This window comes from Populus nigra, chromosome 2 (assembly GCF_951802175.1).
Source record: "Populus nigra chromosome 2, ddPopNigr1.1, whole genome shotgun sequence".
NCBI lineage: Eukaryota > Viridiplantae > Streptophyta > Magnoliopsida > Malpighiales > Salicaceae > Populus > Populus nigra.
The window spans coordinates 40,703,120-40,721,478 of NC_084853.1; the positions used below are offsets into that span (position 1 = coordinate 40,703,120).

Consider the following 18,359-nt stretch of genomic DNA (forward strand, 5'->3'; position numbering starts at 1 on the left):
TCCTTTCAGATTTTTTGATTGATATTTTTTCGGCTTCAACTTACCATGCTTAGAGTCTACTAGTTGCATGTTCCGCGCGTTGCTGCGAGTCAATTATTTTTTACATTTTAAAAATAGTTAAGATTTAAAAGTATTAGGTTTTTTTACAAAGTTATACCCAAGAGTCTCAGGTTTGGTAGCAACGCCTGATTCAAGAGTAATATTTATAATATTAATAATAACATTAAACTTGGGTTAACCCTTAGCATAAAAGTGTCTGGATTGCAATACCAGACCCAATAACATTGGACATGAGTCTGGCTGCAAAGTTGTATCATAAAAGTGTGATAATTTAATAAATTAGTTAAAAAAAAACCAACAAGAAGAAAAAAACTAATGAAAAAAAAGAAAAAAAATATGAATTAATTGGGTTAACCCTTCAAACCAGGTTAACCCGTCATACCTTGAATTTGCATCGTGAAAGCTTGATAGTTAAAAAGAAAAAAACAAATTAATGGGTTAACCCAGAATTAACTGGGCTAACTCGTCAAACCAGGTTAACCTGTCAAACCCAGAATCCGTGTAATGAAAGTTTGATAACTAAATAGAAAAAAATTAACATTAACAATTTAAATTAAACAAAAAATAATAATTAAAAAAAACATCAGCCTTTTCACAGTGGACTGCACTGTGCAGTTCACAGTCAAAAGCATAAAAAAAACTAAAGGCATCAGTCGAGAACTACTTAGAAAAAAATTAAATATTAATAAACTAAATTAATTAAATAAAATTAATTAAAAAGAAAAAATAAAAGAAAAAAAACCTCTAAGAAGAAAAAAAACTAAATAGAAAGAAATTTAACATTAACAAACTAAACGAAACGAAACGAAAAAAATAATTAAAAAAAAGCAAAAAATAAAATAAAATTCATGTTAACTCGTCAAACCAAGTTAACCCGTTAAACCCGGGATCTGTGTCTTGAATGTCTGGTAACTAAATAAAAAAAAAGTGAATATTAACAAACTGAACTAAACAAAAAAAATTAATTAAAAAGAAAAAAATCCGGGTTAACTCGTCAAACCATGTTAATCTGTTAAACCCAGTATTTGTGTCATGAAAGTCTGATAACTAAATAAAAAAAATTTAACATTAACAAACTATATTAAAAAAATATATTTATGAAAATAATAATAATAAAAAATTAACAGGTCAACCCGGAATTAACTAGGTTCACCCGTGAAACCAGGTTAACCCGTGAAACTCGAGATATGTGTCATGAAAGTCTAATAACTAAATAGAAAGAAATTTAATATTAACAAACTAAACTAAACGAAAAAAATTAATTAAAAAAATAAAGCAAAAGGCAAAAAAAAATCCTAAAAAGCATAAAAAAACTGCTAAAAAAACTTAGATAATCTATTAAAAAAAAAGGCATAAGAACTGCACAGTGCAGTCCACAGTAAAACACTGACTCTTTTTAGTTATAGTTTAATTAGTATATTTATACGCAATAGATTGAATTATTTTTTAAAAATTTTAAAAAATATTAAGATTATGAAGATTTGTTTTTTTTTTTTTTTGATAATATCACTAAATTCAATTAAGTAGTTTGATTTTAAAACATATCAACCCGACTCCTTACCTAACTCGAGTTTAAAATTAAACTGTATGGGAGCTGATCTAAAATGAATTGTTCAATTTAATGGGTTCAAAGACAACTTGAATAACCAATAAAAATATAACATAATTTTTAAGAAAAAACTTTAAGACAACAGTTTTTTATATATATTGAGATGATACTAGATTGAATCGACCTTGATCACCATGTGACTTGAGTTATGAACTATAATTTTATTGTTTTTGTAAATTATTTTTATTTAATTTTATGATAACATTAGATGTTTTTAAAATTGAGCATCAACCCTAAAAAAAACATTGATTTGAGATCATGATAACCTTATTGAAAGTATAAAAAAATAAATTATAAATTTCATTTCTTAACCAATTCAATATTGAATAAGAGTAAAATAAAAAAAAAAATTAGAAAAATTAAAGGACCGGAAACTAAAAAAAGCATATCAGGTTTGATTGGTAGACTCACTAAACCCGTGAAATTGGATAACTCGAGTCAATACGTCAAATTTGCAAATCGGGTAACGGACTCCATTGGGATTAATGACTTATTTTTTTTCTAAACTATTTTTTATTTAACTATATAATAAAAAAAAATAGACGATCACAAAATCGAGCGTCAAACCAATACTAAGACTTGTTTTCAAGACTATGATAACCTCATAAAAAACAAAACTAATAATTTTTTTTAACTTATATTATTTGTATTCTAACTCATCCTTAAAAAATGATACTTTAAATCATTTTCTTCAAATATATAATTTAAGTTCATTTAATTTGTTTTTCTTGTAAACAACCCCCTAATATTTATTTATTTATTTATTTCAAGCTATCATAATATTAAAAAATAATGTAAAACAATCATCTCAACCCAATAACTTAAGTTGTTGGGTGATGTCTTAAGATATGATTTATAGTAGTATTTAATATATCCTCACAAATAAAAGCCATTTGGATTTTAAACTTGTACGGACTCAAACTACCTTGTGTTTTATTTTATCAAATAAATAGAGATGGTGAGATTCGAACTCGTGACCGCTTGGTCATCAAGGTACCGATTCCATGTAAAAAATATCTCAATTCAATAGTTTAAATTGTTAAATAAGATTTCAATATTATTTTTTAAAAAAAAACAAATAAAGCTGACACCTTATCAACTGCAATAGTTTTTTAGTTATTGTTTAGATTTGTTTTATGTTTTCATATATAAATCCCAGGTTTTAGCAAGAGAGGAGGAGATTTTCTCAACACAACACATAAGAAAAAATATCTAATTATATATTTTTATATATCATCAAGATTTTGGGTTAATATTAGTTTTGTACCCGCAATACTTTTATATCATTTTCTTTTATTTGATATTTGCTCCGTTACCCTGTCGTTGTGCATGCAATGTAGGTTGGTGCATCGGTCACTAGTCATCAAGCTACATATGATCCATGTTCGCATAAAAAAGCTACCCTTATATGTATACTGCACAATAAATTCCCTACCCCCTTTTTTTTTTAAAAAAAATTTGATTGCGCAAGTAGTAAATTGACTGAGCGAAGAAAAAAAGCTTGTTCGAAATAATGATGAATTGACCCGCAACAATTTAATAATTTTTAATTTTAGGTTAATTTTGAGTTTTTATGTAGTTTTTTTAAAGCCAATTATAAATTTGTCAAGATATTTAGATTTTTTTTCTATGTGTTCTGTGTAAAAAATAAGTTAATATATATATATATATACACACCTTTCTTTTAATCACCATGATGGTCAAAATCTAAAAAAAATATCTTGTGAATTTTGTTCTTCAACAAATAATATATTGTACACCCCAATTTTATTTCTTTTAAAAAGAGGGCTTGCATACTCTTTTTAAATGGATTAGATGTGGCTTGACTTGTTAGATCTAATGATGACTGACTTTGTATTTTTTTCTATTTTATTTTGTTTTTCTTGTAATGTTTTTTTTTAAAAAATATTTTTTATATTTAAATTAATATTATTTCACTTTAATTTATTATTTTTTCTATTTAGGTTTCTTTTTTAAAAATTTATGGCTGTTTTTTTAATCATTTTATATCTATTTATTTTTAAAGAGATTATTTTAATTCATTTATATTTTTTTGTGTTTTATATAATTTTCACTTATTTAAAAAAATATTTATTTTTGAATAATATTTCTAATAAGTTACTTTGAGGATATTTTTTCCTTTGATTTTATTCAATTAACTTTATGGGTGTATTAATTTCTACTATTATTTGATAAAATAAAAAATTTATTTTAATAAGCAAAGTCATTGAAAATAATAGGATAAATGACCCATATTACAATCAAATATTTTAATCTACAACTGTTTCTTGATTTTTAAAAATATATATTTAATTATCGTTAATAATTTTTTTTTTCATTTATTAATACTTATAATTCTTAATTTGTTTAATTAGATGTGTCTATAATTTCTATTTACTCTTAACATTTTTTATATAATAAAACATTTCTAAAAAATCTGCATAGTTAATTGTTTTGTTGAAAAAACAATATACAACTTGCTTGCAGAACATGCGTCAAACAGCTTAGTTATTTTTTTATTGAATGGTTTTTTTTTTTAGTTTAATATGGGTATCCGGGTCAGCTTGCGCATATCTCGACTAATCTCACGAACTCTGAAATTAACGACTATATAAGCCTCCAGTAGCAATCATATGAGTAACCATGAGGCTTGAATCTAAAATCACAGAAAAAACAAACCTTTTAATTCCAATCTCTTATCACTGAGTCACCACATTAATGGTGTTTTTTGTTTATACAGCTGTTATTTTATTTCTTCATCTTCTATCCTTTTAAAATGAGGGCGTAGATGAAAAAACTGACGTCAGAATTGAAAGAAGCCTTCTAACTATCAATCAAATGCATTAAAGTCTAGCTAATAGCTAATAGAACAAGAGCTTAATTTACTAATACTGCTTTCGCATCTTGAATTTCTACGAACAGGAAAGGGAGGAGGAAATCAAGTCAACCATAAACTTCTTGATGTTATCTTCTAGCTATAACACTAACTTTTTGGTAGAACACTCGACAAGAAGAGGCTATTTATTGAGGCAAATCAAGAAAGAAGCCAAGCAGCATGGCATTTTGCTGCTCATAGTTCACTACATCTTCTAGTCTCTGAGTTTCCTCTTCCCCCTTCTCGTTCTCCCACAACCAAGATAGCATATTCTCTTCTTTGGTCTCATCTCCTATCTCAAGGTGTCCTCCCATCACATCATCCCAGCTCCAATCAACGCCACAATCGTCAAAACCTGACGTGCTTATCGAAGAAAACGAGTGCCAGTCACCACTCTCTCCATTCGAGCTCAAATCACCAATGGACTCAAAAACGTCTACTGTTTTATTTGGACTCAAGACCCCACTCTGCCTCGCCCCACTGTGCACCAAGAGACTATTTTGTCCCTCATCATTTAAACTCGAATCACCATCTAGATCCAGCAACTCCTTGTCCATCACCTCATTAAAACTCAGCATCTCATTTTCGATGCCTTCACAGAATTGTCCGAAGCTATCATTTTCTTTCTCACCTCCACTAGGGTGCAAAATTGAATTCGGTCTTCTTCTCTCTTCACCAGGGCATATGACCATTTTTGCTTTCTCCCCACTTGAACCCAACATTACTCTTCCAGTTTCTGGACAGGGAGTTGTCACGACAAGGTCCATTAGCTCCTTGTCCTCTGCACATGGATCCCAAATCACCGTATCATTGATTGTACTTGACAAGGTATTTTTTTCTGTTGCTGGTGTCTGTGGCAATTGGATGCCTTCAATATTTGAATTAGAGAAATCACCAGTATTATTTTCCTTTCGTGGTCTCTTTGTTGGCACCCTGATGGCATCTTTTTGAGGGTGGCTAATTTTTTTTTTCTTTATTGCAAATCTACCTGCTCCACTTTTGGCTAACATGCCCTCCTTGGCTGTTTCGATGATCAATGGTAGTCTTTCATTTACAGGTCTTCTAAAGCTGTAAATTCTTCTGCTCAAATGAGAGTTCCAGTAGTTCTTTATCTCATTGTCTGTTCTTCCTGGTAAGTGACTGGCTATCAAAGACCACCTGAGCCATCAAAAAACAATGAACTTTTAATGCATGCCATGCCAAAAATAAAATAGAATTGAACTGATAAAAAATTATGCATGGCCAAAAGTGACAACTTATCTTTACTTTTGCATCTTTATGGTGGGAGTGAAATGAATACAACGTTATCAAAGTATCGAACTGTGTGATAAGGGAACATCCAAAAGTTATAGCTGGGAACTCAAATCTATATTGTAACCAGAGAAGATAAGAAACGTCCCTAGTTACGCTGGCCATCTCCTCCTAAGAAACCTAAAAGCAAGTCATCTCCATGACTCGATTGACCGGTATCTCTCCCCATATGAACCAGTTAGCAGATCAATATATATATCAATTTCTCGAAATATACCTAAAGCATAGTGGTTTTTTCACATCACGCCCCAGCTGGAAGGTTCCTAACCAATTAAAGACAACTATGAGACTATGACCCGTAAAGAACATCGGCTAGTCAGTAAGCGCAGAACAAGTTAAACCAGAAGAGATTTGAAGTTTAATTAATTAAAAAGCCATAACAAACCCTCCCCACAAAGCTAGTTATAGTCGGCGACTCATTACTTCCTTTCCTGTGGGGTATTGGGAGCCGAGAGGTAATTTATTATCCATCCAGACCACCCCCGTGCCCTTGTTCATTACCAAGGAGAAAACTGAGATTTCCGTACACTTCTAGGGACAAGATTAACAACGAACATGTGATTGGATTGGGCAGATGAGGTTAATGAAATCACCCCTTTGAATCCGAACTAAGCACCGGTAAACCAGTAACTAATTTAGTAGCCTACAGTTTAGTCTCCGATCCGTTGTTCTCTCCTTCAGTCGTTTCGGTTTTAACTTGAATATCCTTAGAAGATTAATATAAAGGTGTTTCTTTAAGATCGATCATGAAAAAATTAAATATTTTAATTAACACGGAGAAAGGTTTTAGAAAACCTCCTACCGTCGAAAGAAATTATAATTTTTAAGATAACACCAAGTTATATCCACCCAGTCGTTCATGTTGGCGAATTTTGATCTTGAATTTTTTTAACCAATGGATATAAAGCTATGGTCATGACTGTAACACTCGAAGAACTATGAAACAGTAATTAAACGTATATATAAAAAAATCTTAAATCCTTGAGTAAAATAAACATCGTGGAAACATATTTCACAGAGTCGAAAACTTAAAAAAAATATTCGTAGAAAGGCTGTGGTGATTCGAGTCTCCTAATTAGGGATCTAGAACATGGTTTTTCTAGTTCGCTGCATCAAGGCCAGCGCAGCCATTTCTCTGTAGCCGGACAGACAAAGAATATATGACTTTTTCCCGAAGAAGTTTTTTCCTTTTGTTTTCAGCCGAACAATTTTAGAGTTTCTCCCACTTCACATGCAATCACATAATCGTGATTGTTGAAAAAATGATGTTGTCTTAGCGGTCGCCATTCAAGTTCTTTACCAATTAATTTACTCAAACAATATTATGAAGGAATAATTCAAAAATGTCAGGAGAGGAGGGACTGAAAAGAAAACAGGGAGGGGTAGGAGTAACCAACCAACGGATGAAAATGCTGCTCCGATGCACTTACCTATTGCCCAAAGAAGCATGTAAATTTATGATGATCTCTTCCTCCTCAGCAGATATGTTTCCCCTCTTCAAGTCAGCTGCCAAATAGTTAATCCATCTCAATCTGCAACTCTTTCCACACCTAAGCAACCCTTCAAAATGCAAAAAATAAAAATAAAAAAGTCAATAACATGCTCCATGAGCAACCCGTAATGAGTGTCTTTACAAAAAAAAAAAAAAAACAAGGAAAGAAAGAAACAAGTACCTGCATTCTTGGGCAATGACCGCCAAGACCCTTCTCCGTTAGCTTGAATATACTTTGTCAATTTCTCATCCTCTTCTGCAGTCCATCTCCCTTTCTTCAAGCCCACCTTTTCACAACAAGGTGCCCTTCCCATTTGTCTCCAGTGAGAAACCGACGCTGCTACTTGCTAGACAGTAAAGTACTTTTGAACTGGCCGGAAGAAAAAGTAAAACTTTGGATTGTAGCCAGGGGAGCAAAGGGTGACTGTGTGGATTGTCTGCTTGAGTGTAAAATGTAAAATTTATAGCGGCCCTTTCTAGAAGTGGGACAGCGTGCGTGGGCCTAGTGATGAACATAGATCTGTGGTATTTATTTGTGCCACGAGACAAAAAACAACAACACAGTCGTGGCATCTCCACCGTCTAGAGCCTCGTGACGAGGCATGCATCTCCACGTTGATGCCCCGCGTTGCATCCGTAGAACCGCCAATAGCTAGTCCACCGTGACCCTTGATTAAAAGTCCACCAATACCCTGTTTTAATTTTTTAGTCTTGATGAATTCGTGAAAAACTTTTTAGACTTTTCTCAGTTGAATTCTATACTAATATTAATCCCCGTTTATTTACTGAAAAGTAATTTATTTTTAAAAATAAATTCTGAAAAAATAAATTATTTTCTGATATTTGATAGTGTAATAAAAAATAAATTAGAAAACACTTTCCAGTATTTTTGGTTATGTCATGGAAAATAAGCTGGAAAATAACTTATTAATATTTTATTTTTCTCAAGTTTATTAAAAAAATGAGAAACAAATCTTCTAAATTAAAAAGTTGAATGAAAATGAAATTGAAAAAAAATATAATTTCGTAAATTATCTCAAATAAAATAAATAATAAACAAAATAATAGAGATCAAATCTAAAAAAAAATAAAAGATGAAGAAATTAAAATAATAATAATTAATATTTTATAAATTATTTCAAAAAAAATAAGTAACAATCAAAAGAATGAGAATCAAATTTGATAGATACAAATTTTCAATAAAAAAATGATAAGGAAAAAGCAAATAACAATTATAAAAATGAGGACCAAAGTTAATATAAAAATTAAATTTTAAGAGATGAAATTGAAAAATAAATATTCAAAACAAAATATATATAGCAATCAAAAGTTTGAGGATCAAATTTGATATAATCAGCAAATAAAAAGACATTTCTAAATTTTTCATAATTTTCAGAAAGTGTTTTCCGCTCAAATTTTCTAGGAAAATATTTTTCTGAAAACCAATCCAAATTTTCTTTGACTGGAAAGTGTTTTCCGTTGACCAACTTTCCTAATATCAAATAAACACATAAAAGTTCAAAAAATAAATTCTCAAAAAATAAATTCTAGAAAATAAACATAGCCTAAAGCAACTTGTTTTGATATTTTTCAGTGGATTTTTACCTGAAAACAATTTTTTTTACTGGAACAGGGGAGGGGTCTCCAATGATTAAATTAGTAAATATTGAAAGGGTCAAATGTATGTAAAGAGAAAAGATGTGGAACAAGAGAGTGAGTATCTGCAGGACATGTGAATAATGTTAGCCAAGCATGCCTCAGCATGTCTAAGGGTGCGTTTTATTAGCTTTAGTTTTTGTGTTTGTGGTGTAAAAAATATACTTAGGTATTTGATAATATATTAAATTGTGTTTTATATTATGAGATCCATTAAAAAATTAAGTTTGAAATATAGTTTTTGTGAAGCAGTTTTTACATGTGTTTTTAACCGAGTTTCGTAAAACTCTGTTTGTTTTTGTGTTTCAAAAGTATTTTTTTCAAAATTTAATTTTTTTTATTTACTTCAAATTAATCTTTTATATATTTTCAGATCATTTTGATGCGCTGATATTAAAAATAATTTTTAAAAAATAAAAAAAATATTTGATGCATTTCTAAGTAAAAAACACTTATGAAAAGCAACCACAACCAAATATTTTATATATATTTTTTTACTGCACATAAAACTCAACTATAATTTTTACTAAACACGTATTTAAATCTAACTAACCATATCTTACCGTACTTTTTTAAAATTATAACTACAAAAACTATTTTTAAAACAAATACACTCGCATGTCCTCCGGAGAAGAGAGAAAAATAAAAAGGAATATCTGCTTTTTTAAAAAAAATTGAGTTTTTGTTTTGTATGCCATATTTGTTATCAGTCGATGTTAGTGCCTAAGATTGAGTTATTGGGGCCAAGAAAGTTTGTGCAAGGCTTAGTTTGTGAAAGCTTCTACTTTAATAGAAAAAATCGAGGAAAAAAAATACTTATTGTATAAAAAATTACCATCATAGTAATGATTGCAAGAGAATGTTATTGGGGCTATGCCTATGCCTGAGAAACAAATGCTCTCCTTTGTGGTTTTTGTTAAAGTGCTTGCATGAGATTTTTTTCATTAGACTCTAGACATATTTCTATCTCCTTAGTAATATTTTTTTTTAATTCACGTGAGTTATTCGATCTAACTTCCATCTACCTTGATTAATCCTTACAAATATTGACATTAATGATTTGATAAGCTTCCAACAACTATCAATATTAATAATTTCATAGCTCGAATCTGAAACCATAAAAAATATAAATCTTTTAATTTTAAACTTTTAGTATTAAACTAGCTAGATAATTACCCTTGTTCGTGCCTCTCAGCTTAGCAAGACGTTCCAAATTACATGATATTGTTTTTATTGTTTACTCCAAACAATTTAGTTTTTGTTTTTGAGTCTGCACAACATCCAAGATGGACTCCATTCTTGTCTTGAGGGGCCGGTGAGTTACTACTATCTCTATCCACCAAAAAGCTTGATCTGCTCTTATACAGTCATCATATCTTGTTTGTGTAATATTCTATTGGAAAACAAAACAATAGTTTTGGTTATTTATTTAATGATTGAAAAATATAGTAAATAATCATAATTAAAAATAAAAAGGAGATTCATCATTAGTCTCGTTGGATTAATACACAAAAGGACATATGTATAATTAACATAACTTATTATTTAAATTTTATAATTAAAAACACTTGGAAATTATATTTTTATCTCATATAAATGCAAGACTCACTATAAAAATATTAATAGATATTACTTTGATGAGAAATAGAAGAACATAAATGAGAGTCTATTGAATAATTTCTAGTTTAAGAATTGTGTTTATTCAATGATGACTGTAAATTGTCACTGCCTTTTTCATGAACTGGCAACTTATAAATATTAGATCTGTGAAATTGGCAGAGAGTGGTTCATGGGTTCATGCCTCGAGACTGTAATGGATAGATAATAATTCAATGATATTTCCCCTGTAAGTTAGGTGAGTTGTGATAAAATGAGGCATATATTTTTTATTTAATCAATTTTATTTTGCATTATCATATTTCTATCAAATCATACTTATCTCTTTTATTAAACTTTTATTATTGGCGACAAATCTATTAAAAAATAATTAATTTTTTGTTATCCTGAGTCAAAAAAAATTACATATGGTAATAAATATTTAATTTATTCTTGAAAATAATTTAATTTTTTTAAGACCAAGGAGTATTTTTATTTTTTAAAATATTAAACATTAGTAAAATTGAAAAAATAATAATTTGGAGTGATCCAATTATTTCTTGAAGCCCAAAAAAATCGTATAAATTTATTTGTGGTAGTCTTAGCATGATTCTTAAAGTATCTGCATGGTTGAACACGTAACACCTAACCAAACTTAAAATATGTTAATTTTGGAAACCACAAATGCAAAAATTTTGAAAACCACTTTAAAATTACACATGTAAATTAATTCGACCTCTCTAGGCTCTCGAAATTTTTGAGATAATTCCATCTTATTATCTATTTTTTTTATAATTTATTAAATTTGTAAATTGCATGTGTAAACTAATACAATCTCTTTAGGGCTCTAGAAAAAGTTTGAGATAATTCCACTTTATTATCTATTATTTACTATAATTCATTAAATTTGTATTGATGGTAAGGTTGCAGTGAAAAAAGAGGTAGTAGAAAAAGGAGGAGATGGAGATAGAAATTGAAATAATTAAATGATATTATAAGTTGATTATTATTTATAAAATATTTTTTAGAATTTTACGAGTTAAAAATATTTTCAAGTAAATAAATTAAGTTTAAAAATTAAAATTAAAGTATTTTTTATTAACTAATTTTTTTATAAAATGTTTTGTGAAAAACAAACATAAAAAGATTTTCTAAATATTTTACACCAAACAAATGAACCTAAACCTATAAATAATAGACAGGGCAGCAAGTTCAGCGACGCCAATCTGTTTTATTCTTGCTTTTTTTCTCTTATCTTTTCGTTCCATAATGGTTAGTCCAATAGTTAACAGGCCAAGGCTTGAAGCCACTATGGATCTGGGCACCACTTCCGTGACGCATTTCTTAACTAGAATTGCGACGTCGTTTATATTAAACCTTCAATCAGCTCTCACCAAGCGTTTGTTGTCCTTGCTGTTGCTGCACCATGACCAAAGGAACATAACGAAAAGCAAAATAACTACGTGGCAGAACATGATTGATCGGAATAACTTAGAGTCCCCTCTCATTGGTTAGCTTGAAGAAATAACACGTCGCAAAGTCAAGTCATCGTTTTGTTCCAAAAAAAACAATAAATTTCAAGTCATCGCTGCCTTGTGTTCTTGGTTATACTTCCATAACTCTAGACAGCCTGGGTTTCAGACTCTCCCTGGAAGTTTGGAACACAAACGTTATAGCAAGAGATCTTTCTTTTAACAATTTGAGAGAGAGAGGGTTTCAGAGACGACTAGTCATTCAGCATTGGAATTAATCATTAACAGGTTGGCAATTACAAACCCTAGAGCTCATTAGTTTCGGAGAGATCCACCAGTTCTCTCCTCCTGATATTTTGTAATCTAAACAATGGAGCATCAGCATCGAAGATCAAAGCTCTTATTGTTATTATGCGTGGCTCTATCATACTACGCTATCATCTCCATTGCAGGGTGCGCCTCTCTCAATCTTTCACTCCTTGACGCATAAATATTATTTTACAGAGTTAATTTAGCTAATAAATAATGGTGATGCAGGAAGAGCTATTACGAAGTTTTGCAAGTGCCTAAAGGTGCATCAGACGAGCAGATCAAAAGAGCGTATAGAAAGCTAGCTTTGAAGTATCATCCTGATAAGAATCAGGGAAATGAAGAGGCTAATTTGCGTTTTGCCGAGATTAACAATGGTGTCTTTCTTCTTCTTGTTTTAATTAATTTGCGAACTAATGTTTTATGCTTTTCGATTAATTGATTGCTTTTTGGGTGGGTAAACGAAATACTCAGCGTATGAGGTGTTATCGGATAGTGAGAAGAGGAATATTTACGATAGGTATGGAGAGGAGGGACTTAAGCAGCATATGGCTAGTGGAGGCAGAGGTGGTGGAGGAGGAATGAATTTTCAAGACATTTTTAGCCAGTATGTTCTCCTTTTTTCTTATTTTTTTTTATTATGCAATTTCTGCTTGTTCATTTCTTCTTCAATGTTTATTCTTAAGCAGTATTCAAATTAGAAAAAGTATGAAGCTTATGCATTTCGTGCAGCTTAAACCAACTCAATAGACATTTTGTTGCATTTTAGGATCTCTGTTATCCTCAGATTTAATGATTCCGTTTTGGTCTAGTCTTAATACACCCCAAATTTGTAGCATGCTCTCTCTTGCTCGCTCCCCCTTAATGCCTGCATAGACTGCTATTTACCTGTGCTGATCAGCTATTGCTGTCCCAGATCCAAGGGCTACCGGCAGACTCGCGCACAAGTGGAGTGTATTAGTACTGAATGTTTTTCTTTGAAGTTAGTGGGTCTGTTATGCATACATAAATTGCATTTCACTTGACCTTTAATGGATAACAACATTACTGCTAATGTAAGAATTTGGTTGTGCTGAACATTTGTATGTGCCTAGCCATCATTTTTTCCCCTTTTAAATCCTAATTTCAAAACCTCATGTTGCTGACCAAATGGTTCTTTAAGATTTTTTGGTGGAGGTTCGATGGAAGAGGAAGAGAAAATCGCGAGGGGTGATGATGTAATTGTAGAATTGGATGCAACACTGGAAGACCTGTATATGGGTGGTTCACTGAAGGTGAGGACATTTAAATTCAAATCTGTAACTGACCATTCTTGTTGTAGAAATTGAATTCAGTTGGTGCAGGATGAACACTTCCTTTTGGATTCCTGTAAACCGTATGTGATGCACTGTTATTTCAATGGGATAAGGCTTAGTTGCGTTGAGTTGAGCTAATAACTATCAAATTACAAATTTAAGCAGCAGTCTTTGAGATAAATTCCATACTCTCTACCCATTCTCAGAACATTGTCAATATGCTATGTAATCAAATGTAGTCAAAGAAGGATGCTTTACATTACATTATGTGTTACCAAACTTAGGATTTTATGATATGTTTGGTAAAACATAATAAAATGTAGTGGCAGAAGAAAAGCACCGGAGTCTTTCTTACATTACAAATCATGCTGCCAAACTTAGTTGTTTTTTTGTTTGTTTGTTTTTTTAGTGTACGGGGATTGTTAGCATTAGTGGTGATTGATGCATGTTCTGGACCTTTCCTGCAATACAAATATGGCTAGTTTAACATGCTGATGTGAGTAGTCTATATTGTATGCACAGTTTAAGTGCGACAGTCCCGGCTGATGCTAGCATTTCTCTTAATGAATTTGTGACATGGGAATGTTGTTGTACAAACATAGTTAGGAGGAGCCAAAATTAACTTTAAGTTGTGGCAGTTGTATAATCTTGTTGGTGTCCTGTGTTTTTCTCAGAAGCTAGCAGGTAAAATATGATATAATGGGTCAAACATGCATGTGTACATATGTACATGGTACCCAACATTCCATGTTCAATAACATTTGAAGAAAATAGGGATTTATTGAAATAAGGTTTTGGTTTGGTTTGCTATTGAGCCTGACTGTTTTTTTACTCGTCAGGTCTGGAGGGAAAAAAATGTTATAAAGCCAGCCCCTGGCAAAAGACGCTGTAACTGCAGAAATGAAGTTTACCACAAGCAAATTGGTCCAGGGATGTTTCAGCAGATGACAGAGCAGGTATAATATGGCTTAACAATCCTGTTGTGGAAGTTCCAGTGAATCTTGCTCTCAATTATTTATAAGTTATGTAGTAGTGAGAGTATATTGACTCCTTGTAAGTTCAAATGTCCATCATTGTGCCAACTCCAGTACTATAAGGTTACTCCTTATCTGTATTACATTTTCTATTTTTTTTTTCCAGGTCTGTGAGCAATGTCAAAATGTCAAATATGAAAGGGAGGGATATTTTCTCACAGTTGATATTGAGAAAGGCATGCAAGATGGACAAGTAAGCTCTTTGCACCATTATGTTTAAGATTTTTGAAGATTACTTTTGGATGTACTTTTTTGTTTCCTTTGCCGCATCCATATGAAAGTTGTCATAGACTTCTTCTCTTTCCTTTTGCAAATGTTTTTTGCCTATCACTTATGAAAGCTGTGTATATGGTGATAGTAAAGGGTCCTTCACTTGAAAATACTAATGGAAGTCTTAGCTACAAGCTGCATGCATGCAATGAGCCTTTAATCGGTCCTTTGTTTTGGCTTTTCATATTCTGTTTTAGTTAGATTTTAAAAAAGGCTTCTTGTTTGTGTGCTTTCGCATCTGCAGTTTTTTAACTTCCTTAAATGCTTTGCCTATTTGGATGACAATGATAAGCAATTAGAACTCTCAACTGTTGTTTGGAATGTGATCAAACATGGAATGGTGGGACCATGTGCCGTTGTCCTACTTGCCATATGAAAATGCACTTCACGTGTGAACAATCTGCAGATTTATCATGGTGCCTGGAACTGTTTATCTACATGTCATATGTTATGCAATTTCAAAATCTATGGAAAATTATACTCTCATGATTTGGTTGGCAAACTACAATTTTCGTTGTTAGATCTGCAATTATGTTTCTTGCCATATTTTTTCTTAATTATTAAAATCTAGTATCAGATGTTTGGATTTGACCCTATGGAATTTATATTATAAATCGTGTAGCCTTTTGGTTTTGCCAAAAATATTTACAGCAGAGATAGCATTTATTATTTGGTATGGCTGTGTGGCATCCTTTTTTGTAGTATTGTCTTGCATTTTTAGCGTAATGTTACTGTGCATGTCACAGGAGGTGGTTTTCTATGAAGATGGTGAGCCTATAATTGATGGAGAACCTGGAGATTTGAAGGTTAGTTTTAACTACACTTGTTATACGGTTTTATTACTACTGCTATTATTGTTTTTGAGAGAAAAACAAAAAATAAATAATTTTTCATGCTTTGGGCAGTTCCGAATTCGTACTGCACCCCATGACATCTTCAGAAGAGAAGGCAATGACTTGCATACGACTGTCACCATAACACTGGTAAATTTTCCGCCCTTTTTCTCATTCGCGTTAAAGGTTATGAGACACAAGTTCTGCTTTCAATGTGGAGTTGATTTTTTTCATCCTTTATTTCACCAGGTTCAAGCGCTTGTTGGTTTTGAGAAGAAAATTGAGCATCTTGATGAGCATTTGGTGGACATTAGCTCGAAGGTAAGTTTCACTTATTCTCTAGGGCTTTTTTCAGTGTTTATTTATTTGATTCCGTACACGAGAAGGTTATGAAGCGACAATGACATGTAAATTGTGTTCAGGGAATCACCAAACCCAAAGAAGTAAGAAGGTTCAAGGGGGAGGGAATGCCTTTGCATTTCAGCACAAAGAACGGTGATCTTTATGTCACGTTTGAGGTTCTTTTCCCCACATCACTAACTGAAGACCAGAAGAAAAAGATCAAGGAAGTTCTTGGCTAGGGTGTTGAAATTAATATCTTTCACGTCCTGAATTCTTCAAATTGTAACATGGCATTATATAGAAAATCTGAAAGCTTGCCAAGGATTTTGTTTTTTACCCCCTTGTTGCGGAGTAGCATACAAATTAGTAAGATTTTGCCCATCTAAGCTAAAATCCCCCTTGCTTCTTAATGAACTGTCAATGATGAAGTGCAATAGAAGCTAAAATTAAAGAGGAATTAATTGCTCTAGGTGTTCATGTGTTCCCCTTCTATTGGAAATGACTGCTTCATTTGCCTGATTTTGCTAATTGCGAGTGATTTACGATTTTACACAATTCATTCTGCACTGCTAAGAATGGCATTCTGCTATTTTGTTTTAATAAAAATAAATAGTAATAAAATATGTAAAAATATATTTAAGATATTATTTCATTAGATATCATTCAATTTGATATTTATGAAAACATAATTTTTTTTTTGTTAAAACTTTATTTTATGGTTCTGATAAGCTATTAATTAGAAAATAATTATTCTGTAAAAAAAGGAATGCATTATTAAGTTGAAGAAGTTTTAATTAAAGATATATCTTTTATGTTATTATTTCAAACCATTTATTTTTTTTAGATTTATTCTAATTGCTTTTTTGTTTTTATTGAATAAGCAACGTAGCTCAAAAAGATAAAAATATATTAATAAGAAAATGAGAATGATACTGGAACATTATTTTGTTTCAATAGAATTTAAAGTGTTAATCTTATCAAAAAAATAAAATTTATTGCCATATAATTAATATAAAAAAATTGAAGATATCCCCACGAGATTAAATATATTAAGTTCTTTTATTTTTTAGTTAGCATTAACAACTTTTTTAAAATTTATTATTTATACATATAATGCTAAATTTATTTTATGAAACGCACATATCAACTTAATTTAATAAAATAAGAGAGAAGATATTGATTAAGAATCAAATAAAAATATTAATGAAAGGTTAAAAAAAAGGGCATGGTAGGCTAGACGCGCGCTCCTCGCCAAGAATGAATAGCCCATGGCAGCACAATTGGTTTATTATTTTTTTGGAAGAGCAGACAATGCGTCATCCAATTCGTTTTTTTTTTAACGAACTTATGGCAATGGAAAAATTAAGGTTAAACCTAAAATTAATTTTTAAAACTTGTTTTAACTTGAAAATATCTAAAAATGTCAATAAATTTATTTTTAATTTCAATACATCATCTAATCATTTCACTATTTTTTAATTTTTTTATCTATTAAATTTGTTTTTTATTATTTTAATTGTTATTTATTATATTTGAAATAATTTATAAAATTATATTTTTTTTAATTTTATGCTCTAATTTTTTTATCTATAAGATTTCATCCCCATCTTTTAATAAACTTGAAAAAAATATAAATATTAATAAAATATTTTTCTATTTCTTTTTATGACATAGACAAACAATAAAATAAATTTCTAACTCGATCATTTAAAAATAATAATTAATTTACAATAAACAAACGAGGCATAGAAATTGGTTTATGACAGGAGTTGAATCGTGTATTTCCTAAGCCTTGATTCTGTCAAATAATGTTATTATGAACAAAAAACTAATCGAGTATAAAATAATCTTTGAATTTTAGATGTTGAAATACGAATTAAAATGAATTTAAGGCTCGAAATGGATTTATGGAAGCGTAGATGACTTTTTTTCTGTGCCCAAAGAAAGAAAACAACAGGGAGTAAGCATTTTTCCGAATCAAATCGTAGCCAGAATCAGCAAGGAATGGGTAATAATTACTGCGGAGGATTTAAGAGAGTCCCTTTTTTAGTTTTTTCCGTGTGGAAAGGAACGAGTAATATTTAAAGTTTAGGACGTAGTTTCTGACTAGTGCATGAAGGCAAAGCTCTCGTTCTTGTTATGCTCTCACCGCCTTGCAAGAATTCTAGCACCGAGAACAGGAATATATTGATGACATGCCAGAAG

At 30.8% G+C, this 18,359-nt stretch overlaps 2 protein-coding genes across 2 annotated transcripts; one reads left to right on the top strand and one right to left on the bottom strand.

The window, feature by feature from the left end:
- Positions 1-4,550: 4,550 nt before the first annotated feature.
- On the bottom strand, positions 4,551-7,799 carry LOC133681976 (MYB-like transcription factor ODO1). Its single transcript, XM_062105189.1, has 3 exons — positions 7,529-7,799; positions 7,286-7,415; positions 4,551-5,702 (listed from the first exon to the last, which is right to left on the bottom strand). The coding sequence occupies exons 1-3, from the start codon at positions 7,659-7,661 to the stop codon at positions 4,691-4,693; spliced, it is 1,275 nt and encodes a 424-aa protein (XP_061961173.1). The 5' UTR covers positions 7,662-7,799; the 3' UTR covers positions 4,551-4,690.
- Positions 7,800-12,176: 4,377 nt separating this feature from the next.
- LOC133682865 (dnaJ protein ERDJ3B-like) lies at positions 12,177-16,623 on the top strand. The gene is made up of 10 exons (XM_062106408.1): positions 12,177-12,524; positions 12,609-12,757; positions 12,855-12,987; positions 13,543-13,654; positions 14,515-14,631; positions 14,816-14,902; positions 15,726-15,785; positions 15,885-15,962; positions 16,062-16,133; positions 16,235-16,623. The coding sequence occupies exons 1-10, from the start codon at positions 12,442-12,444 to the stop codon at positions 16,391-16,393; spliced, it is 1,050 nt and encodes a 349-aa protein (XP_061962392.1). The 5' UTR covers positions 12,177-12,441; the 3' UTR covers positions 16,394-16,623.
- The last annotated feature ends 1,736 nt before the right edge of the window (positions 16,624-18,359 follow it).

Bases quoted from the DNA above. Each gene is read 5' to 3' on its own strand.
- LOC133681976 (XM_062105189.1), bottom strand. From the start codon at position 7,661: ATGGGAAGGGCACCTTGTTGTGAAAAGGTGGGCTTGAAGAAAGGGAGA. The intron at 7,416-7,528 runs GTACTTGTTTCT...TGCATTTTGAAG, and splicing joins GTCATTGCCCAAGAATGCAG to GGTTGCTTAGGTGTGGAAAG. The intron at 5,703-7,285 runs GTAAGTGCATCG...TTGATGGCTCAG, and splicing joins CATGCTTCTTTGGGCAATAG to GTGGTCTTTGATAGCCAGTC.
- LOC133682865 (XM_062106408.1), top strand. From the start codon at position 12,442: ATGGAGCATCAGCATCGAAGATCAAAGCTCTTATTGTTATTATGCGTG. The intron at 13,655-14,514 runs GTGAGGACATTT...TTTACTCGTCAG, and splicing joins ATATGGGTGGTTCACTGAAG to GTCTGGAGGGAAAAAAATGT. The intron at 15,963-16,061 runs GTAAATTTTCCG...TTATTTCACCAG, and splicing joins CGACTGTCACCATAACACTG to GTTCAAGCGCTTGTTGGTTT.